General features: G+C 47.8%; 1 protein-coding gene across 4 annotated transcripts in view; it reads right to left on the bottom strand.

Annotated features, from left to right (window-relative positions):
• The window catches only part of LOC140426962 (ras-GEF domain-containing family member 1C-like), a 159288-nt gene that overhangs the window by 21792 nt on the left and 113241 nt on the right, over positions 1–24255 (bottom strand). For all 4 annotated transcript variants that reach the window (XM_072512282.1, XM_072512284.1, XM_072512283.1 and 1 more), the window contains 6 exons: positions 7399–7473; positions 5239–5334; positions 4995–5097; positions 4488–4567; positions 4291–4386; positions 1757–1852 (listed from right to left, as the gene is read on the bottom strand). In XM_072512282.1, the coding sequence (XP_072368383.1) occupies positions 1757–1852; positions 4291–4386; positions 4488–4567; positions 4995–5097; positions 5239–5334; positions 7399–7473 (546 nt within the window). The remainder of the gene's footprint in view (positions 1–1756; positions 1853–4290; positions 4387–4487; positions 4568–4994; positions 5098–5238; positions 5335–7398; positions 7474–24255) is intronic.

Raw genomic sequence — 24255 nt, 5'->3', positions numbered from 1 at the left:
CGATTCTGTCCCCCACGGGAGGCCAGCACATGCTGGAGCGGTTCACGCTGCTACAGCCTCCCTTCCCAGCGCCAAATGGGTGCCGCGCCAACCTGCACATGCGAGGGGGACTTCTTCAGCGCGCCGGCCCGGACTCAACATGGCGTCGGTGTTCAGGGGCCAGCCGCGCAACAAAGTAGACCCCTGGGGGGGGGGGGGGGGGTGGAGAGGCTGGCCTGCCGATTGGTGGGCCCCGATCGCGGGCCAGACCCCATCGGAGGCCCTCCCGGTGAAGGATCGCTTTTCCCCGCCCCACAGGCCTCCCCCCCCCGACCCTTCGCGCAGAGTTCCCGCCGGTAGCGACCTGGATGGTGCCGGCGGGACTCTGTCGTATCCGCGCGGCCCATACGGGCCGGAGAATCGGTGGCCCCGCCGATTCCAGCGGCCCGCACCGCATCAAACACGCCGGCGCAAATAGCGACAATTCTCCGTACCCCGGAGAATCGCGCGCCAGCATCGGGGCGTCGTGGCGCGGTTGCGGCGATTCTCCGGCCCGGCGCGGGGCTCGGAGAATTGTTCCCGTAGATACAGAGCATCAAGCAAACAGGGAGAAACCTTCGGAAGAGCTGCATAATTGTAATAAAGGGACAGCAGTGGCTAAGTCCAATCAATTGTTTACGTTGAGTTAACACAGCATGACGGAGGTATGCACTCTACCGAGTTCCTTCTTCATTTGTTCAAAGTTGTAACTGAAAATGAAATGAAAATCGCTTATTGTCACGAGTAGGCTTCAAATGAAGTTACTGTGAAAAGCCCCTAGTCGCCACATTCCGGCGCCTGTTCGGGGAGGCTGTTACAGGAACTATTCATTAACATGAAATAGGTGACTTGAATAGCAGAGCACAAACTGGGAATTTGGGGCTAATAATATCTGGATTAGCAAAGATTTACAATGAAGTGATTAATTAAGGGTATCTGTGGCACTAGTGGTATCACCTGGTGACTTCTCACAAGAAGGAATATTCCTCCTCTGTCCCTGCAGACAGAAAACCTAATTGCCATCCAACCTCAGTTCATCTTCTCTCTGGAGAATGATTTAATGGAATCATTTTTAGAAACTAAAGACACAGATCATATATTCTGACAACGGGGAAGCACAAAGGTAAATCATATGGATTATACTTCCAACAAATACCATCAGGATGAATAATATTTTGGTTAAGTGATATTTTAAAATATGACAGTTACTGTCAAATGGAGAAAATGAATATTGTTGGGAAGAAATGCTGTTGTGTGCAGGAGTTATGTTTTGAAACCGTTGCCAATGAGCACAATAGTTCCTTACTGAGGAATGGCCAACGTATGGGTGGGGGTTTCTGGCACTATTACAGTTGATTGTATTTTACTGCATCTTGCTCAATCTGGGATGGCACAGTTGAAAGTGAGAGGTGACAATGGAACATCTCCTGAAACACATCACAGAGTTGGCAACCCTACCTGACAGGGCTTGTGAACGATTCTATGTGATGCTTTCCCCAGTGGGCACGTAGGAAGCCCCAAGGCTGATACACGATGAAATGAGATGCCCACATCATTTTACAGCAGCATTTAAGTTGTGCTATCAACCCCACTGTGTACAAAATCTTTAATTTTTTGGAAATGTGAGCAACAAATAAGAATCAGTGTTCAAAGGATTCCAAGTATATTCAGTCCTTATAACAAAAATTGGACATTTGTTAATACTACATAAACATCTGGTGATATCTGTGACACTTACCTCAAAATTGACATGACCATTAGGAAGACGGTTTGCACAACCCTCATTTAAGAAGTAAATGTCTTTGATCAGCAGGCTGAAGAATGGGATAACAATCTAGAAGATAACAAATTATGATTTCACCCTAATTTTCCATTTATATGTTTTCACATTAAGAATTGTTTTTTTATTTTGTTATTGTAATAGATGAGGGCGGGGGGGGGGGGGGGGCGCGGGGGGGGGGGGGGGGGCTGCTAGTTAGCTCAGCTAGCGAGCTGCTACCATGTGGATCCGATTAATGCCAACAGCAGGGGTTTCGATCTGGCTGAGGTGGGGTTGGGGCCTGCCTCCTTACCCTCCTCAGTATAAAAAACAATGGCATGTGGCTGTGGTTCAGAGGATAATTTCCATAGACCTGCCTTTGGGAAGGGAACTAGAGAAGAAGAATTTTATTAAGAATCCCAGTAGAACCACTATCTGGAGGATTTACTACACACTCCCTAAAATCACATGGATCTAAATTCTGCCACAAACAGCTGCACAGGCTTGCAGAAATTAATACAAAGCTTGTTATCCATACCCCTTGCATTAATTAGACAAATCTATATTTGAGCAACTCAAATGAATTTAGGCCTGAATTTCATGATGGCGAGTGCTCAGTATCCGTTATCCAGGAAGTCGGCGAGGAACGTTTCCCCAAGACACCGACAGGCCCGCAATTTTACGCCCAATCAAGCAGTAGCAGAAGGCGGGACTTTGTCAGACTGGCTGACACCTCTCCAGCCCCTCCAGGCACATTGACTGCAGCGGCAGGGAGAGGTACTGCACGAGCCCATGTCCCTGGACCACACTGCAGGCAAGTACCAGGGGTCCTGGGAGCAGGGGAGCAGAAGGACAGTGGATGCCCTGGGGACTCCAGAAAGGATTTCAGTGTCGGGGGCTAGGCTAGAGGGGGAAAGCAGACCTCCGAGGTCTCTGAGGGGAGAGTGCTCCAAATCTGAAGGGCCCTTGCACAGCCCCCTTCCCCCACCACCGAGATCAAGGGTGAAACATTTTCAGTTTCACAACCTGATCCAACTGAAGGGTGACAACCTAGAAATTGAGGCCATTTAATAGCCTTAATACAGCAAGGGGCGGGCTTCCCTTCAGAGACCCTGCCCCCCCCCCCCCCCCCCACTGTAAAACTGCATCTGGATTGAGGTGGGCGGGATCTCAGTGGGAACCCCGTCCATGCAGTTTTTTGCTGCCCGTCAAGTGGTTCTGCACTGGGGATGCAATCGGAAGGCCCCTTCATTTTTGGGGCACTCTCCCATCAGGGGTCTTGAGATACAATCCCTCTCCCCTTCTCTCCCCACAGGCCTAGCCCCCCCCCCCCCCCAACACCAAAATTCTGGCCTTAGATTTTGGGTGTGGTAGAAGTTTGGTACTCTCCTTTACAAATGGCAATTGATGCTAGATCAATTGCCAATTTTAATACTGAGATTACTAGATTTTTGTTAACCAAAAGTATTCAGCGATATGCATGTGTATTGACAACTTGGCAACAAATTGTCAATAATGTTTGAAAAACTGATTGGAATGATAAACATTCTGAATTTATTGAGAAAATGGATCCAGATCTGAATCCCAAATCAGATTTTGATTTAAGTAGTTGTTTAATCCATCAAGAGGTGACTAGATGGGTGATCCTTTTAGCCCCTCGGGCCTATTCTTCCATTCAATGAGATCATGCCTGATCTGCGACCTAACCCCATATACCTGCCTTTTCACCATATCCCTGAATATTTGACATTTGCAATTACCATTTGCAGAGGAGAGTTCCAAACTTCTACCACCCTCTGTATGTAAAAGTGTTTCCCAATATCCCTCCTGGAAAGGTCTGGCTCTGTTGTTTAGACTATATTCCTAATCCCAACCAGCAGATTTTGGGTAGGATTTCCCAGCCCTGACGCCAGAAATTCTCACGGCTTCTGTCCACATTTTCCAGTCCCGCCTGTGTCAATTCCTGCCACTGGCAGGACAGGGAAATCCCATACAAAGCTTCTCTCTCTGTTCACCTTGTACATTTAATTTCTCATGTTCTTTTGAGGCATGCAGTTTTTGCTTTTGCCAAGGGACCAGTTGTAGTTTATTCACTTTCCCTTTTAGAGGGAGGCGAGTGAACCATGGATGACCAGATGCGACAAGGAAATAATAGATAAAACAAATACTGGGTGGGATTTACTGACCAACCAGCTATGTGTTTTTCGGCAGCAGAGGCAGACCACCAGCAGGATTTACCAACTCAACCGTTGTCAGTGGAATTTCCCGGTGACTGCACCCCTTGTTTCCAGGAAACCCATGCACCGGAATAGCCCGTCCGCATGAACAGCGGTAAATCGCACCAAGTCTTTCTTTAATGTAATCTGCTGCAGCTCCATAAACACTCAGGCATATTAGGTGATTATACTCCAGTAAGGCAGTGGTTAAATATTAACATGGTTGTTCTGCTGGGAAAGGGACATTCCAGTTCAAATTTTATAGATTGTCCTACAATAGAGTATTGGTAATTTTACCTTCTCTCGGTTACTGTGTGCAGTCAGGGACCGATGAGCTGCCCCTCGGAGAGCTGTCCTGTAGTTGTAGAAGTTACCTGTAGGATCCATCTGATGCTGTATATTAAATTTAGAAAGGCCATTATGGTGGACGCTAACTTAAATAACAAAAATGTGGATTTTACTTCAATGTAATTTTTCTGTCATATATTACTGACCTCAAGAATGAAAAACTTTGCTGTTTTAACTTTACCCCATGTCTTCTTTAGCCTAGAAACAGGACTCATGTTCATGCCAGCTGCAGAAAGAACACAAAGCTGATCACTTTACATTGAATTTTCTGCTGGGGATACAAGAACACAACAGTGACACTTTACATTCGGTAAAAGAAAAATGTACATCGATTCTCTTTGCAAAACAGTGCAAGGTAAAGATTTTAAAAAGTAATGCCCAAAAACCCTGGAAGGTTGATGTTTGACTGGATAATTGTGTGGATCAAACCAAACCAATAACATCTGTTAAAATGCCTGATTTTGCTGAAGTGTTATCAAAGAACAAATTTCACGAGGTAGAACTGAGCCAATCTTAATTCACCTGGGGGACAAATCACGAGACTAGTTGTTGAAGTGTAAGTAGGGGACTAAAATATCCACTGCGTGCCTGTATTAATCTTGAATTGTTTGATTCAATCTTTTCATTAAAAAAATCAACAAAGTCATACTTACATATAATTGCCATCAAAGAATTAAAGTTGCCAATATTAAAGCATTCTCGAGCAACGTCAATAAAAAATTCTATTACTTGCGCTCTGTGTTTCTTCTTTGCGGGCTGCGTTAAAAAAAAAAACAGGATTTCAATTGATAAAATAGTCCAACAATATATATTAAATTGTGGAATTACTCTTAACGAATTTTGGACCAAGTATTATCAGAAATCTACATGCAATATCTTGTAAACAAATGCACTTACCATGCATATTTCAGTAGCTACTAAATAGCAGAGTCTATTGAACCATTTGACGTATGCTTCAAGATTGTCTGTTTTCTTTTGGTCACTGAAGCATGACTTTAGATAAAGAAAAGACAAAGTATTTATTATGAATTAATGTAGCAATAATGACAAACTGAACGGCCCGTATTTTGTAATCAGTAGTGAAAGAATGGCACTTTCCACACACTACGCCAACAGCTGCCCACCACTTTTGTGGGCTTGATTGTAGACTTGCTGTCATCAGGCATGCTGCTCTCTACAGGGATCTGTGATACCTGTTAGCAGGACAAAGAACAGCAAGGCTCTTCAACCAATCAGATTGAAGAATCTTCATAAGAGACACATTTTAAGCGGGGGCGCTTTCGGGACAGGAGGTGTGGACCCGCAATTTCTTGTCGCTGGCAATGCCAGTCAGCTGACATGGTCCAAACCTTGGTGCCAATTTTTGAAAAGCATGGACCTCACATGCATACTCCAGAATCTGCTGTCTCATTCACTCTGCAATGAGCACTGCTAGCCTCACTGTTGTTCTCAATGCAGGTCCACAGATCGTTTAAAGTGGACAAGGTAGTCAAGAAACCAGACAGAATGTTTGCCTTCATTGGATGGGGCATCGAGTATAAAAACTGGCAAGTCATGCTACAGTGGTATACAACATTGGTAAGGCCGCACTTGCAATATTGCGCACAATTCTGGTCGCCACACTACCAGAAGGATGTGGAGGCTTTGGAGAGGGTGCAGAGGAGGTTTACCTGGATGTTGCCTGGTCTGGAGGGTGTTAGCTGTGCGGAGAGGCTGAATAGACCCGAACTGTTTTCATTAGAACGCCGGAGGTTGAGGGTGACCTGACAGAGGTCTATACGATTATGAGAGGCATGGATAGAATGGATGGGCAGGCATGCTTTCCCAGGGTGGAGGGGTCAGTCACCAGAGGGCATCAGTTTGAGGTCCGTGGGGCAAAGTTTAGAGGAGATGGGCGGGTCAGGTTTTTTTTTTTTTAAAAACACAGAGCGTCGTGAGTGCCTGGAACACGTTGCCAGGGGAAGGTGTAGAAGCAGATATATCAATGTTGTTCAAAAGGCAGCTCGACAAATACATGGATAGGATGAGTATAGAGGGATACAGCAGTAGGAAGTGCTGAGGGGTTTGGCCAAGGGTGGCATCATGACTGGTACAGGCGTGAAGGGCTAAAAGGCCTGTTCCTGGGCTGTTTGGTCTTTGAATACAGTGAGGAATGATGTACTATTCTCAAATACATGTAATGAGGTTGGCAATTCACTGCATTGGGATACAGTGCCTACATAAAACTACAGAATTGCAGATTTCTGTGACCAATCCAATGCAGATGGGCACACACAACATCAAGCAGATATATCATAACATCAACATGCCAACATCATAAAGATTACAGGTTATTCTTATCCAAAGTTCATGACTAAATATTTTCCCCGATTCCTCATTTAGTAGGTGTAAAAGTAAAACCCTTTTTGGAATAGCAATACGGATTGATAAAACATTTAGTTGTCAAATTCAATTCCGATCAGCTTTCTGTCCTGTGCTCTGGTGTGCATCATCATACACCTCTTAATAAGTAGGGCAGTAGCATCAATATTATTCATGCTTTCATTAATTTTCTTTTCTGGTAAGTTTCGATATGAAATAGTGCATCTATATTTTATCAGCTCAAATGACTTTCGATACTGACTTTTCTTGTCTCGGGTACAATGTATTCACAATTATGTAATAAATTCCAAATAGCTGACGCTTTCAAAAGAATGTGAATTATCTTTGAAAAACAGATCAGAAACTAATAAAATCCAATAGATCAGAATCTATTCAAATCCAATAGAATCCCAGGGTTTAAGTATCTTTATTTAATCCCACCAGTGAATTTAATGATAATTGATCGCTTCTCAAATAGGCCACTAGGTGGTATATGCTAATGCTTCCATTCTACTTATTCCTTTTAATTTTATCGTGCCGAATAATGTTCAAATATCATGTATATACAGCTGTAACCGGTCTTGCCAATAAATTATATAGAAAGAAAATAAACCAATTCCTGTCTTATTCAATAAGATGAACTCAATATCAGGTTAGAAAATAATATCTTTACAAGATATCTGTGTCAAGTTGTACCTTCGGGTTATCCAAAGAATCCTTGCGTACAAATGCTTGCACAAATTCTTCAGGTCCAATAAAACTCAATCGTTCCTTCAGAAAAATAAATAGTTGTTAATGTACTTCCTGTTTAAAAACAGAGCAGAGATATTTTATATGGCGGTCGAAAGCAATTTTTTACAATGTAATCTTTTTTCCAAGAAATGCTTGGTCAGTAATGGCAGCAGGTTCATGTGTGTGTATGTATTTGTTCATTAGTTCAGAAACATAAAATTGCACTAAAATCAAATCTGCTAGCTTCTCATTCTGTTAGGCAGGTCTTTATTCATAGTTCTGCCATATTATGTTTGGTTATTTATGTGTAGCCAATGTCAGATCAGCCAGAGTTGCAGGCAGGAGTTGAGGCAGATGCTTTAGCCTTCGCCTTGCTGATTGCTTGCAGGTGGCTTTGTTTTGTTGGGGTAGAGGTCAGCTGGGAGATATAATGGCGTTCCTGCATTTCGAGAAGGTGACATTTTCTCTGAGAGGGGGGAATGAGGGATTCCACAAGAGATGGGGTTTGTTTATTCAGCATTTTTAGTTACCGTCAACTGTTAGGTGTCGTGTTGGGTGTTCTGATGTACAAACGATCCAACACGGCTGGAGATGGTGTAACTCAATTTTATTAACTACTCAACTGTAACAGCACACTGCTAACTTGGGTACGTGCATTACCAGCTAATCTGTGGACCCTGTCCTATCACTATCTAGGTGAGGCACTCAGCACATGGTGAATGTCTGAGTGGCAGGCTCTGAGCTTGGTGCTCTGAGCTGGCTGCTGCTGGAATGAGCAGGAGCTGTAATGTTCCCTGTTTTTATAGTGCGTGTGCTCTCACTGGTGCTTGGCTGCGATGTTGTGTGTGTGTTGGTTGGTCCTACTGCATGTCCATCAGTGTGTGTGTGATTGCACCATGATATGCTGATCTAAATATCATGACATCCCCCTTTTCGCAAAGAATATGTGCCTACATGATAATGAATAAAGAAGTGTAATGAGTGCATCTAATCATGTGTGTGCAATATTTACAACAATATGTACATGTGGCTATACTATATACACAGGAAGGTGCCAGGTGCAGAAACTATGTTACACCAAGAACGAAACCAATATTATTAACAAACAATAACAAAATCTTAAACAGTATGGCAAAAAGTCTGAAACAGTATGTCAGAACAAGTCAGTGAATCCAATATGAAAAGGTTCATAAATTAAGTCTGAGGTGGGCGACAAATTCAGGTTGACCGCCTCAAGGGTGGGTCAGGATCCACCGGCTGAGGAACGGGCCGGGCGACGGTCAAGTGAGGAGGATGCAGGGTGTCCGGAAGGTCAACAAAGTCCATTGCAGGGACAACAGGAGAGCGTGGCACCGGTGCAGGATCACGTAGCGAGCGCGGAACCAGATGAAGGGCACGCCGATCGCGGCAGCGAATAGAGCCATCAGGCAGACGAACCAGGAACGAGCGGGGAGCTATCTGTTGGAGAACCTCAGCGGTTGCCGACCAGCCACCCTCCGGAAGGTGTATGCGGACATTATCTCCAGGCGCCAGGGAAGGAAGATCAGTCGCCTGAGCATCATGTGTCGCCTTTTGTTGCTCACGCTGTTGCTGCATCCGCCGAAGTACCGGAGCATGGTCGAGGTCTGGGACGTGAATGGATGGTACAGTGGTCCTGAGAGTGTGACCCATAAGCAGCTGGTCCGGCGATAGGCCCGTGGACAGTGGGGCCGAGATATTGGCCAGCAAAGTGAGCAGAAGTCAGATCCTGCATCAGCAGCCTTGCAGAGGAGCCTTTTAACGATGTGGACGCACCTTTCTGCTTTGCCATTCGACCGAGGATGCAGAGGACTGGACGTCACGTGTGTGAAGTTGTATGAGCTGGCAAAGGAAGACCATTCCTGACTCGCAAAGCAGGGGCCATTGTCTGACATCACGGTGAGCGGAATGCCATGGCGAGCAAAGGTCTCTTTGTAGGCCCGCATGACATAAGAACATAAGAACTAGGACCAGGAGTAGACCATCTGGCCCCTCAAACCTGCTCCGCCATTCAATGAGATCATGGCTGATCTTTTGTGGACTCAGCTCCACTTTCCGGCCCGAACACCATAACCCTTAATCCCTTTATTCTTCAAAAAACTATCTATCTTTATCTTAAAAACATTTAATGAAGGAGCCTCTACTGCTTCACTGGGCAAGAAATTCCATAGATTCACAACCCTTTGGGTGAAGAAGTTCCTCCTAAACTCAGTCCTAAATCTACTTCCCCTTATTTTGAGGCTATGTCCCCTAGTTCTGCTTTCATCCGCCAGTGGAAACGACCTGCCCGCATCTATGCTATCTATTCCCTTCATAATCTTATATGTTTCTATAAGATCCCCCCTCATCCTTCTAAATTCCAACGAGTACAGTCCCAGTCTAATCAACCTCTCCTCGTAATCCAACCCCTTCAACTCTGGGATTAACCTAGTGAATCTCCTCTGCACACCCTCCAGTGCCAGTACGTCCTTTCTCAAGTAAGGAGACCAAAACTGAACACAATACTCCAGGTGTGGCCTCACTAACACCTTATACAATTGCAGCATAACCTCCCTAGTCTTAAACTCCATCCCTCTAGCAATGAAGGACAAAATTCCATTTGCCTTCTTAATCACCTGTTGCACCTGAAAACCAACTTTCTGCGACTCATGCACTAGCACACCCAGATCTATCTGCACAGCAGCATGTTTTAATTTTTTATCATTTAAATAATAATCCCTTTTGCCGTTATTCTTACCAAAGTGGATAACCTCACATTTGTCAACATTGTATTCCATCTGCCAGACCCTAGCCCATTTACTTAGCCTGTCCAAATCCCTCTGCAGACTTCCACTATCCTCTGCACTTTTTGCTTTACCACTTATCTTAGTGTCGTCTGCAAACTTGGACACATTGCCCTTGGTCCCCAACTCCAAATCATCTATGTAAATTGTGAACAGTTGTGGGCCCAACACTGATCCCTGAGGGACACCACTAGCTACTGATTGCCAACCAGAGAAACACCCATTAATCCCCACTCTTTGCTTTCTATTAATTAACCAATCCTTTATCCATGCTCCTACTTTCCCCTTAATGCCATGCATCTTTATCTTATGCAACAACCTTTTGTGTGGCACCTTGTCAAAGGCTTTCTGGAATTCCAGATATACCACATCCATTGGCTCCCCGTTATCTACCGCACTGTTAATGTCCTCAAAAAATTCCACTAAATTAGTTAGGCACGACCTGCCCTTTATGAACCCATGCTGCGTCTGTCCAATGGGACAATTTCCATCCAGATGCCTCGCTATTTCTTCCTTGATGATAGATTCCAGCATCTTCCCTACTACCGAAGTTAAGCTCACTGGCCTATAATTACCCACTTTCTGCCTACCTCCTTTTTTAAACAGTGGTGTCACGTTTGCTATTTTCCAATCCGCCGGGACCGCCCCAGAGTCTAGTGAATTTTGGTAAATTATCACTAGTGCATTTGCAATTTCCCTAGCCATCTCTTTTAGCACTCTGGGATGCATTCCATCAGGGCCAGGCGACTTGTCTACCTTTAGCCCCATTAGCTTGCCCATCACTACCTCCTTGGTGATATCAATCCTCTCAAGGTCCTCACCTGTCATAGCCTCATTTCCATCAGTCACTGGCATGTTATTTGTGTCTTCCACTGTGAAGACCGACCCAAAAAACCTGTTCAGTTCCTCAGCCATTTCCTCATCTCCCATTATTAAATCTCCCTTCTCATCCTCTAAAGGACCAATATTTACCTTAGCCACTCTTTTTTGTTTTATGTATTTGTAGAAACTTTTACTATCTGTTTTTATATTCTGAGCAAGTTTACTCTCATAATCTATCTTACTCTTCTTTATAGCTTTTTTAGTAGCTTTCTGTTGCCCCCTAAAGATTTCCCAGTCCTCTAGTCTCCCACTGATCTTTGCTACTTTGTATGTTTTTTCCTTCAATTTGATACTCTCCCTTATTTCCTTAGATATCCATGGTTGATTTTCCCTCTTTTTACCGTCCTTCCTTTTTGTTGGTATAAACCTTTGCTGGGCACTGTGAAAAATCACTTGGAAGGTTCTCCACTGTTCCTCAACTGTTTCACCATAAAGTCTTTGCTCCCAGTCTACCTTAGCTAGTTCTTCTCTCATCCCATTGTAATCTCCTTTGTTTAAGCACAAAACACTAGTGCTTGATTTTACCTTCTCACCCTCCATCTGTATTTTAAATTCCACCATATTGTGATCGCTCCTTCCGAGAGGATCCCTAACTATGAGATCCTGAATCACTCCTGTCTCATTACACAGGACCAGATCTAGGACCGCTTGTTCCCTTGTAGGTTCCATTACATACTGTTCGAGGAAACTATCGCGGATACATTCTATAAACTCCTCCTCAAGGCTGCCTTGACCGACCTGGTTAAACCAATCAACATGTAGATTAAAATCCCCCATGATAACTGCTGTACCATTTCTACATGCATCTGTTATTTCTTTGTTTATTGCCTGCCCCACCATAATGTTACTATTTGGTGGCCTATAGATTACTCCTATCAGTGACCTTTTCGCCTTACTATTCCTGATTTCCACCCAAATGGATTCAACCTTATCCTCCATAGCACCGATGTCATCCCTTACTGTTGCCCGGATGTCATCCTTAAATAACAGAGCTACACCACCTCCCTTACCATCCATTCTGTCCTTCCGAAAAGTTTGATACCCTCGGATATTTAACTCCCAGTCGTGACCATCCTTTAACCATGTTTCAGTAATGGCCACTAAATCATAGTCATTCACGATGATTTGCGCCATCAACTCATTTACCTTATTCCGAATACTACGAGCATTCAGGTAAAGTACACTTATGTTGGCTTTTTTACTTCTGTTCTGAATCTTAACACCTCGATCAGTAACCTCTCCTAAGTTATATTTCCTCTTAACCTTTCTCCTAATTTTCCTTGTCGTCGAACCCACATCTTCCTGTAACAACCTGCCGCATCGCTTACCATTAATGTTTTCACTTCCCGTTTTATTTCTTTTAGTATTCCTGGTCCTATTCACTGAGCTCCCCTCAGTCACTGTACCTTGTACTGTCGCCCTTTTTGATTTTTGACTATGGCTTCTCTGCCTTACACTTTCCCCCTTACTGCCTTTTATTTCTGTCCCTGTTTTACTACCTTCCAACTGCCTGCATCGGTTCCCATCCCCCTGCCACATTAGTTTAAACTCTCCCCAACAGACAGCCGATGACGTTGTGCCGTGCAGGCGTATGACCTCTGGATAGCTGAAAAAGTAGTCGATGATGATGATGTAGTCCCTGCTGAGCGCATGGAACAGGCTCACGCCCACCTTCGACCAGGGGGACGTGACCAACTCCTGGGGCTGAAGGGTCTCACGGGGTTGTGCCGGCTGAAACCGTTGACAGGTGGGGCAATTGAGCACAGTGTTAGCAATGTCCTCACTTATTCCCGGCCAGTATACAGCCTCTCGGGCCCTCCGCCGGCACATCTCAACGCTGAGATGGCCTTCGTGCAGTTGTTCTAAGACAAGCCGGTGCATGCTGTGTGGGATCACGATGCGGTCCAGCTTCAGGAGGACACCATCAACGACTGCCAAGTTGTCCCGAACGTTGTAAAACTGTGGGCATTGTCCCTTGAGCCACCCGTCTGTCATGTGGCTCATCACACGTTGCAGAAATGGGTTGGCCGCAGTCTCACGTCGAATGTGGGCCAGGCGTGCATCAGTGGCTGGCAGATTGGCAGAAGTGAAGGCTACATGTGCGTCGACTTGGCAAACGAACCCCTCCGGGTCGGACGGCGTGTTGACTGCCCTGGACAGAGCGTCTGCTGTGATGAGGTCCTTACCCGGGGTGTAGACAAGTTGAAAGTCATACCTCCGGAGTTTGAGCAGAATGCGCTGGAGGCGAGGGGTCATATCATTGAGGTCCTTTTGAATGATGCCAACCAGCGGGCGGTGGTCAGTCTCCACAGTGAACTGGGAAGGCCATACACATAGTCGTGGAACTTGTCAACGCCAGTCAACAGGCCTAGGCACTCCTTTTCAATCTGCGCATAGCACTGCTCTGTGGGGGTCATGGCCCGTGACGCATAGGCGACTGGGGCCCATGATGAGGCGTCATCCCGTTGCAGGAGGACCGCCCCAATGCTGGACTGGCTGGCATCAGTCGAGATTTTCGACTCCCTTGCAGGATTGAAAAACAGCAGTACCGGGGCGGTGGTGAGCTAGACCTTGAGCTCCTCCCATTCACGCTGGTGGGTGGGAAGCCACTGGAATTCAGTTGTCTTCCTGACAAGGTGCCGGAGAGCTGTAGTGTGGGAAGCAAGGTTAGGGATGAACTTCCCCAGGAAGTTAACCATTCAGAGAAAGCGTAGCACCGCCTTCTTGTCTGTGGGCTTCTGCATGGCCGTGATGACTGCCACCTTGTCGGCATCCGGCCGCACCCCCAACCGGGAGATGTGGTCCCCCAGGAACTTCAGCTCGGTTTGTCCAAAAGACGCAGGCCCTGGTCCCGTATCCGTCTAAAGACACGCTGGAGGTGACTGATGTGCTCCTGCGGTGCGGTGGACCAAATAATGATGTCGTCTACATAGACGCGCACCCCTTCGATGCCCTCCATCATCTGTTCCATGATGCGATGGAACACTTCAGAGGCCGATATGATGCCAAATGGCATCCTATTGTAGCAGTATCTGCCAAATGGAGTGTTGAAAGTGCACAGCTTCCTGCTGGACTGATCCAATTGAATCTGCCAGAAGCCCTTTGAGGCATCAAGCTTGGTGAATATTTTTGCCCGAGCCATCTCGCACATGATCTCCTCACGTTTGGGTATGGGGTAGTGTTCCCTCATTATGTTGCGATTTAAGTCTTTCGGGTCTATACAGATCCGGAGCTCGCCAGAAGGCTTCTTGACGCACTCCATGGAGCTGACCCATGGAGTCGGCCCCGTTACCCGGGAAAGCACTCCTTGGTCCTGAAGGTCCTGCAGCTGCTGCTTGAGGCGGTCCTTGAGGGGTGCTGAGACCCTGCGAGGTGCGTGAACTACCAGGGTGGCATCCTGTTTAAGCCGGATTTTGTACGTGTAGGGCAGTGTGCCCATGCCCACGAAAACATGCTGGTTGTGCGTGAGGATTGAGTTGAGCTGCGCCCTAAATCGGACGTGCCTTCTGGAGAGAGAGAGAGTGTCCACGCTGAACAAGGTGGAGGATTTTACACGCCTGTGCGCCTAGCAGAGAGTCCTTTGAGGAGCCCACGATTTCGAATGGTAGTATGGCTTGACGTGAGTTGTGTGTCACTTCGAGCTGGCACGACCCCGTGGCGGGGATGACGTTGCCATTATAGTCAACGAGTTGACAGTTGGATGGCAGAATAGGTGGTTTAACCTTCAGGGTCTGGAATGCTGACCATGCGAGGAGATTGGCGGAGGCACCAATGTCCAGGCGGAATCTGATCTGGGATCGGTTGACCGTCAGGGTGGCACACCACTCGTTGTCCGGATCAATGCTGTGCACTGACAGCGGCTGCTGCTTTCGACTCGGGGACAGCGTGTTCTTGTTGATGACAGCAACGCGGAAGGGCTCCCTGTCCTCAGTGTCACTGGTCTGTGTGATGTCGGGATCGGACTCGGTGAACGTGGGTTGAATTGCCCGAACGTTTCTGCGAGGCTGGTTAAACGGGTCCGAGTTGGCAGGCTGAGCTGCTTGACAGCAGGCAGCATAGTGGCCCAACCTGCCACAGCGTAGGCATTGTCGCGCTTTGGCAGGACATTGCCGCTTTAAATGGGCATAGCCACAGTTGCCGCACGTCGTGACGTCAGTGCGTTCGTTGCGTCACCGCGCATGTGCGGTGCGGTCTTGCGTAGTGCGTGCCTGCGCATCGCGTTCCTCTGCGTCAGCGGCCCTTTTTTGGCGCGTACAAGCGCGGGAGGCCTCAGAAAGCACGAGAAATGGCCGGCCTCCTCCAGGCCGCGGCCTAGGAGGTACTCGATCGTCGGGACCCGCTCCGCCTCGTGGGGCCTGTGCCGCGCAGTTTCGGACACCTCGATGTGTGAGTACCAGCTGGTGGCGTTCTCATGCAGGACGCAGGTCTCGACGGCAGTCGCCAGGGTGAGTTGCTTGACCCGAAGGAGCTGCTGGCGCAGGGTGTCCGACATGACTCCGAAAACTATCTGGTCGAGTATCATGGAGTCAGAGGTGGTCCCATAGCCGCAGGACTGCGCGAGGATGCGGAGGTGTGTTAAATAAGACTGGAAAGGTTCGTCCTTAACCTGCAGTCGCTGCTGGAACAGGTACCTTTTGAAGCTCTCGTTTACTTCAACGCTGAGGCGTTTGTCGAACTTCAGGAGCACCGTCTTGTATTTGGTTTTGTCCTCGCCGTCTGCAAATGTAAGGGAGTTAAAGATGAGTATGGCGTGTTGCCCTGCCCTGGAGAGAAGAAGGGCAATCTTCCTGCTGCCCGATGCATTCTCCCTATCTGTGGCCTCGAGTAAGAGCTGGAAGCGCTGCTTGAACAGTTTCCAATTGACCCCGAGATTGCCAGCGATTCGGAGCGGTGGCAGTGGGTTGATGTTCTCCATGGTGCAGGACGGCGGATTGCTGATACGTTGCAGGTAGGTCTCACAGGCGCTGGTTTGCGTCCACTTCTGGTATCATGTCGTGTTGGGTGTTCTGATGTACAAACGATCCAACACGGCTGGAGATGGTGTAACTTAATTCTATTAACTACTCAACTGTAACAGCACACTGCTAACTTGGGTACGTGCATTACCAGCTAATCTGTGGACCCTGTCCTATCACTATCTGGGTGAGGCACTCAGCACATGGTGAATGTCTGAGTGGCAGGCTCTGAGCTCGGTGCTCTGAGCTAACTGCTGCTGGAATGAACGGGAACTGTAGTGTCCCCTGGTTTTATAGTGCGTGTGCTCTCACTGGTGATTGGCTGCGATGTTGTGTGTGTGTTGGTTGGTCCAACTGCATGTCCATCAGTGTGTGTGTGATTGCACCATGATATACTGATCTAAATATCATGATATTAGGGTGGGGGTAGATTGGGGGGGGGGGGGGGGAAAGAGTGGGGTTTGGGGTTATTTTGTGTTGTAATGTTTTCCAAATGTTAAAATGTAAAAGATTTGAATTAAAGAAAATTGTGTAGCTAAATCCCAGGCAGCTTGCAACACAAATATCCTGAAGAAACAATGTTATTTATTGTTCCAGCCAGAATCTTTTATCAAAAAGATTAATTGCTTGCTCTCGATTATTCTTGATAATAAATACATAATGCAATGGATAAAAAATTTAGTATGACTGGTTTCTGGAAAAATAGATGTGAAAGAGATTACCCTGGATATTATCATGGTCAACCTGTTGTGAAATATGATAAGCGAATCATTCTCCAAAACAAAACCACCCACAAAATAGATATCTCACACTTGCCACATATCATCAAAATAAATAACCGGTGATCACTTGTAAACCTTGATGATATTTCACCACCTTTCAAAAATAATTGTGTTTGGAGGTCATTGCTGGAAATTATTGAAAATATATTCATTTCGACATGCTTAATTTTGGTTCGTTCATCATTTCGAACAACTTTGTGTTTGGGATTCTTTACCAATATCAAAGCAATTGAGACAAGAATACCTGTAAATAATTTTTGATTGGATATCTACCAATTAAATTTAGAGAATTTATAGGCTTAGAAATTGTATTGAGGTCAATCGGTTTTTAAGGGATGATATTAGAACCCAAGGTGGTTAAGCACACACATCCATCCCATATTGGATTGGTTGTTCCATAGGCATAAAATTATTCGAAAAGCTTATTGTCACACCAAAGCATTTTAAAGTCTGAAATTGTTCGGTTCTAACAACTTATTTGTAATGTCTTACCAAGCAAAGCATGGCACTTTCGTATGCATGGTATTTTTGTTTTAAAACCCCATTTGTTTAATGGGATGAAATGCCTGAAAAACCCGGGGGGAAAACAGCCTGAAAGTAGAAGTTTGTCAGCTGAATCGGAGGCCTCTCGGGGCTCATTGGAGCAAAAAATGGTGGAGCAGCCTCTGCGACTCCAGTCACCCCACTGACTGCCAAAATGCTTACCAGCACTTTGGCTGCAGAATTTGACAAACACTGGCGGGCTGTGTTGGGGGACCTCTGCAAATTGATGGAGGAGGCCTTGGCTCCCATTAGTTTTGATGTGGAGATGCTGGCGTTGGACTGGGGTGAGCACAGTAAGAAGTCTTACAACACCAGGTTAAAGTCCAACAGGTTTGTTTCGCTATCACTAGCTTTCGGAGCACTGCTCCTTCCTCAGGTGAATCCTTGGACTTTAACCTGGTGTTGTAAGACTTCTTACTGTGCTCCCATTAGTTTGGCATTGGAGAGGACTAATGAAATGGTAAAGTTGCATGGTGACACGATACAAAGCACAGAAGCAGTCCTTTCGAGGTATAGTGATCAGATTGCTTCTCTGGAAGCAGAGAAGTCTTTGATGGCTGATGCGAATAAGCCAAAGTGAATGATTTGGAGAATCGTTCCAGGTGGCAAAATATCCAAATTTAGGGGCTGCCAGAAGGGATGGAAGGCCCAACTCCCACAGAGTATTTTGTGAAGATGTTTGGGAAGATGGTGGGGGAGGGTAGACTCGCGTCTCCTCCCGAGCTAAACCATGCCCACTGGACATTTCGGTAGAAGCCTCGTCCTGGTGAACCTCCGCAACAGTAATCGTGAAGTTTCACAGCTTCCAAGAAAAAGAGCAGGTCCTGGGATGAGCAAGGGAGCATCGCGATTACAAATAGGAAGGCCACGCCATCAGGTTTTACCAGGATGTGGGAGTGGGGCTGGCAAAGAAGCAGACTGCATTCAATAAGGCCAAAGCCGCCCTGTGTAAAAGCAGAGTTGGGTTTGGAGTGGTGTACCCGGCACGGCTAAGAGTGACTCTTGACAGAATAGACTATTTTTTTGATGCACCAGGGGAGATGGATTCCTGAGGTTTTCCTGGGATATTCAGGATGGGCATGTTGATATGTGGAATTGTTGGGGTTCTCTGTTCATGTTTGAACTTTTCTGTTCGTTTTTGGGTTGAATGTTTTGCAAGATGGACTTGGGTAGGGGGTTTAGTTTTCTGTGGGTTTTTGCTCTATTTGTTCTAACTGTTGTAAAAATATATAGCTCCCTATTGGAGTTTACATACTTTTTCATACTTTAGGTGCGATTCTCTGGAAAGATTTCTAATCTTTATTAGAATGTAGCGAGCGGGAACTGCTGTGAGGTTCCTGGCCGGCAATGCTATTCAATGTTAATTGGTCCACTTAACAGAGCCTCATGGGCTTCTCACTGCAAATGAAGGCTTGCTAGCTGATTCGCCGAGACCCGTTTGCCAGCCCCCCGCTAATAAGGTTGAGCAACACTTACGCAGCACTTGCTCAGCCAACCCCAGCCAGCTCGCAACAATGGCACTGAGGAGACCGGCCCCAAGATTTGGGGACGCTATCCTGGGGAGGCTCCTAGACGCTGTTGAGGCCAGGATTATCCTGTTCCGCTGAGGGTTAGCCACAGGGAAGCTAGTGCTGCCTGGGAAGAGGTGGCGGCGGCTGTGAGTGCCAGGAGTGTGACCAGGAGGACTGACCGCCAGTGCCAGAAAGAGGTCAATAACCTACACCTGGCAGCAATGCAACCCCCCCCCCCACCAACCCCAGAGACTTTTCTGCCCCCACCTGAACATCCACCCCATAATTCTCTATGTGACCCCAAACACTCCCACCCCCCCACTCTCCCTCCACCCCAACCCTCCCTCACACCTCCCCCTGCAGCCCTCCCATGACTGTAAACCACGCATGTGGCTAACGACGCTCTCTCTCTGTCTCCTCAGGAAAACCTCTCCCACAATCGCCAGGAGAGGGCCCAGACTGGCAGTGGTATGCCGGATATAAGAATCCTCACCACCTTCGAGGAGCATGCCTTGGAGGCGACTAGGGTGGCTGAGAACAGAGCCGTCACCAATGCGGAGGCTGGCGGACGCTGCAGAGATGAGAAATCACCGGGCCCCAGCCAAAGGACCTGTCACATGCGAGTTGTTATTGCCTTACCTACTGACCCATCCCTCCCACTGACCCCATGTCCATTCTTCCGCAGGTCCCCAGCCGACGGCGCCGGCACAACCCGGGTGGCCCCCTCTCCAGCCTTCCAGGAGAAGACTGAGGAAGCCACCATAATGGGCGCATCACAGCTGTCGTCCCCATCTTCCACCAACGCAGATACACACACCTTGGTGGGACATGTTAGTGGTTAGGCTTCGGTGAGCACCACGCAGCTGATGATGCACATCAGGTGGAGGCAGGAACCCTGAGGCCAGACAGCAGTCAGAGGTCTGCTGGATCCCAGGACCCAGCTAGGTCCCAGCCTGAAGCTGAGCCTGTGGAAGAGGTCATCCAAGAGCTGATCAAGGCGTTAGGGTGCAGCCCGGACATTCAGAGGGAGATGTCAGCGACAGTCCAGCAGGTCCATAGCCGCTGGGAGGAATCCCAGAATCACCCTTGTTCACAACTAGTATGATGCCTCTTTCACTTCCTTCCGCAATGCGCGCTGACCTCCGAACCCTTGGCCCATCTTTCCAGGCACCTCCCCTCCCTGTGGCTGTGGACATGTCTCCGGAGCTGTGTCCCATCCCCTGGGCGTTCTGATGTTGGCTGCTGCGTGTGTGGTGTTGCCTCCTGCAGTGATCAAGCACAGTGTCCATGTATCAAGATGTGATTGGGATGCTAGGCAATGACTCCCACATGTTACATGGCCCGCCCACTCACGGAAATCCACTTGGATTGTGTGAAGAGCTCACTTATTTTCACAGTAACTTCATTGCAGTGCTAATGTAAGAATACTTGTGACACAAAAGATTATTAACCACAATTGCCAAATCCCTGTTAGCAATAGCGTTCAGCCACACGACCAGAGGTCTTGGCAGTCGATGGGGGTTATGGATGGGGTGCGATTCTCCCAGCCCCGCGCCGGCCGGAGAATCGCCGCAACCGTGCCACACTGCCCCGACGCGCGATTCTCCGGGGTACGGAGAATCGGCGCCATTTGCGCCGGCGCGTTTTCGCGGCACTGGTCGCGGGCCGGCGATTCCCCGGCCCGTATGGGCCGAGTGGCCACGCGGAAATGGCTGAGTCCCGCCGGCGCCGTTCACCCCTGGTCATTGCCGGCGGGAACTCTGCGCGAAGGGTCGGGGCGGCCTGTGGGGGTGGGGGGGTGGAGGTGGAAGGGGGAACATAAGAACATAAGAATTAGGAACAGGAGTAGGCCATCTGGCCCCTCAAGCCTGCTCCGCCATTTAATGAGATCATGGCTGATCTTTGTGGACTCAGTTCCACTCTCCGGCCCGTACACCATATCCCCGAATCCCTTTATTCTTTAGAAAGGCATCTATCTTTTTCTTAAAAACGTTTAAAGAAGGAGCCTCAACTGCTTCACTGGGCAAGGAATTCCAAAGATTCACAACCCTTTGGGTGAAGAAGTTCCTCCGACACTCCGTCCTAAATCTACCTCCCCTTATTTTGAGACTATGTCCCCTAGTTCTGCTTTCCCCGACCAGTGGAAACAACCTGCCCGCATCTATCCTATCTATTCCCTTCATAATTTTATATGTCTCAATAAGATCCCCCCCGCATCCGTCTAAACTCCAATGAGTACAGTCCCAGTCTACTCAACCTCTCGTCATAATCTAATCCCCTCAACTCTGGGATCAACCTAGTGAATCTCCTCTGCACTCCCTCCAGTGCCAATATGTCCTTTCTCAGGTAAGGAGACCAAAACTGAACACAATACTCCAGATGTGGCCTCACCAACACCTTATACAATTGCAGCATAACCTCACTAGTGTTGAACTCCATCCCTCTAGCAATGAAAGAAAAAACTCGATTAGCCTTCTTAATCACCTGTTGCACCTGCACACCAACTTTTTGCGACTCGTGCACCAGCACACCCAGGTCCCTCTGCACAGCAGCATGTTTTAACATCTTACCGTTTAAATAATAATCCATTCTGCTGTTATTCCTCCCAAAATGGATAGCCTCACACTTGGCAACATTGAATTCCATCTGCCAGACCCTAGCCCATTCACCTAACCTATCCAAATCCTTCTGCAGACTTCCGGTATCCTCTGCACTTTTTGCTTTACCGCTCATCTTAGTGTCGTCTGCAAACTTTGACACATTGCACTTGGTCTCCAACTCCAAATCGTCTATGTAAATTGTGCACAACTGCGGGCCCAACACTGATCCTTGAGGGACCCCACTAGTTACAGGTTGCCAACCAGAGAAACACTCATTTATCCCCACTCTCTGCTTTCTGTTAGTTAACCAATCCGCTACCCATGCTACCACTTTACCCTCAACGCCATGCATCTTTAGTTTACGCAGCAACCTTTTGTGTGGCACCTTGTCCCCGGGGGGGGCCTCCGATGGGGTCTGGCCTGCCATTTGGCAGGCCGGCCTCTCCCCGCCCCCCAGGCCTACTTTGTTGCGCGGCCGGCCCCTGAACCCCCATGCCATGTTGCGTAGGGGCCGGCGCGCTGAAGACGTCCCCCTGTGGGGGCCAGAATCGGTTGTCCCCACGCCCGTTTCGTGCCGTTGTGAAACGCGACGGCGTTCACGACGGCGCGAACACTTAGTCTCCATTTTGGAGAATCGCTTCCATGATCTAGGGGTTGGCATGGTGGTGCCATGTGTGGTTGCCCCTCGGTTTCCCCCTCAATGCCTCCCCTTCTCCCACACCCTCCCATGACGGCCCACCCCTGTGGAGGGTCCCCCACCCCGAGCAGAGGGTCCACCACCCCCTGCCGAGCACTGGGCAGCAAGCCCAATGCCCCTGGGCTCTTTGTCTGTGAGCAAAGATGGCTCACCTCCCCAGCTCCCCACATGCCCTTCCGCCAGGTTCACGTTTTTCAAAAGGAGTACTAATCGTCGACCACTTGCAGAGGAGGCCACTGAATGACGGGAGGCATTTAGATGTGGGTTGGCTCTCATTAATTGTATGGCAATAGGGCTTAACTGGTGATAATTGGTTTCTCGCCATGTTATGGAGAGATCCCGATATCGCCTACGGGAGCAGGCTGGTTGCATTGCAAACTTTTTGACACCTGGCACGGATGTTGTTTTTTGGCCTCTCCCACTATTACCGGCTTTGTTTCTCTCAAGCGAGTGCATCAAGGCAGGAGAATCACGCCCCGTGTCTTTTTTCTGTAATGATTTTTCTTCACTCTAGGCGGGGGCCGCTCTGCTAGCTGGAGGTAGCTAGCGGGAGCGGTGCTGAAGGGTTGACTGCAGTTCATTATAGTAGTTCTGTTTTAGATAATGAGCTTAGTGTTTTTGTTCTGTTTGGGTTTAGGTTTATTAGTAGTAGGTTTAGGGGTTTATGTTCACCGTACTATTTTATGTGTACATATTTGGATGTATTAATGTCTGTGGGCGGAAGGCAAGGATAGTTTGCGGACGGTGACTTCAGATTGCCCTTTGTTTAATTTTGTCAGTGCAGTTGGCAGCCATCTTGGGTGGGCCTGGTTGCTGTACTTTATGTAACTGTTGGACAATCCTCCTTAGTGGATATGGCCAAACTCCAGATCGAGGGGGGATTTGGGAGACCCCCAATTCCTTTGGTCGCCTGTAAAGTCAGGGAGTGAAAAGGTAGAGGGGGGTGAAAAGGTCAAGGGTAGTTGCTCACCTTAAATAAAAAAGTGTCCAATTCTTTTTTTCCCCCAATTAAGGGGCAATTTACTGTGGCCAATCCACCTACCCTGGACATCTTTGGGTTGTGAGGGTGAAACCCACGCAGTCACAGTGAGAATGTGCAAGCTCCACACAGACAGTGACCCGGGGCCGGGATCGAACCCGGGTCCTCAGCACCTTGAACCAACAGTACTAACCACAGCGCCACCGTGCTGCCCCACCGTAAACATTTAAAGCCGATGTGGTGTTTCTGGGTGAGACTCAGCTGTGGGTCAGAGACCAGACAAAGTTGCAGAAGGGGTGAGTGGGACAAGTTTTTTCGTTCGGGTTTGATGTTAGGACCCGGGGTCCGGCAATCTTAAATCAATTAAAGGGTTCAGTTTTCTGCCGCTAAGATCCTGGCTGACCCCAATGGTAGATATGTTAGTGTCTGTAGGTCATTACAAATTTTACTAGCAAGCTGTCAGCTTCCATCCCTGATTTGGAATTGCATCAGCTTATTTTGGGCAGTGACTTAAACTCTGTTTTGGACACCAGGATGGATCAGTCCAGGCCTAATTCCTTGGCTCTTTTAGGGGAGGCAAAGGCGTTGTTGTTTAAAAAAATTTTTTTTTTTTTTAAAAAGAGTAACCAATTATTTTTTTCTTCCAATTAAGGGGCAATTTTGCATGGCCAATCCACCGACCCTGCACATCTTTTGGGTTGTGGGGGCTGAGACCCACGCAGACATGGGGAGAATGTGCAAACTCCACATGGACAGTGACCGAGGGCCAGGATCGAACTTGGGACCTCGGCGCCGTGAGGCAGCAGTGCTAATCACCGTGGCGCCCTTGCATTGTTGGTTTTCATGGAGCCGATGGGGAAGGGGGGGTTAGACCCATAGGTTTTTGTTTTGCACGCGGCTACTAAAGATTTTTCCTTTGTCTCCCATGTGCACCAGGTACACTCATGTATTAACATTTTTGTGGTGGATAGGTCTCTCCTCCTTTGATGGAGGGGGCGGGTTACTTGGCAATTGTGATTTCAGGCCAGGGGCGGGATTCTCCCCTACCCGACGGGGTGGGGGGTCCCGGCG

This window comes from Scyliorhinus torazame, chromosome 7, assembly GCF_047496885.1.
Source record: "Scyliorhinus torazame isolate Kashiwa2021f chromosome 7, sScyTor2.1, whole genome shotgun sequence".
NCBI lineage: Eukaryota > Metazoa > Chordata > Chondrichthyes > Carcharhiniformes > Scyliorhinidae > Scyliorhinus > Scyliorhinus torazame.
The sequence above is the reverse complement of the archived record's forward strand: the minus strand, read 5'-3'. Positions and strand labels throughout refer to the sequence as shown.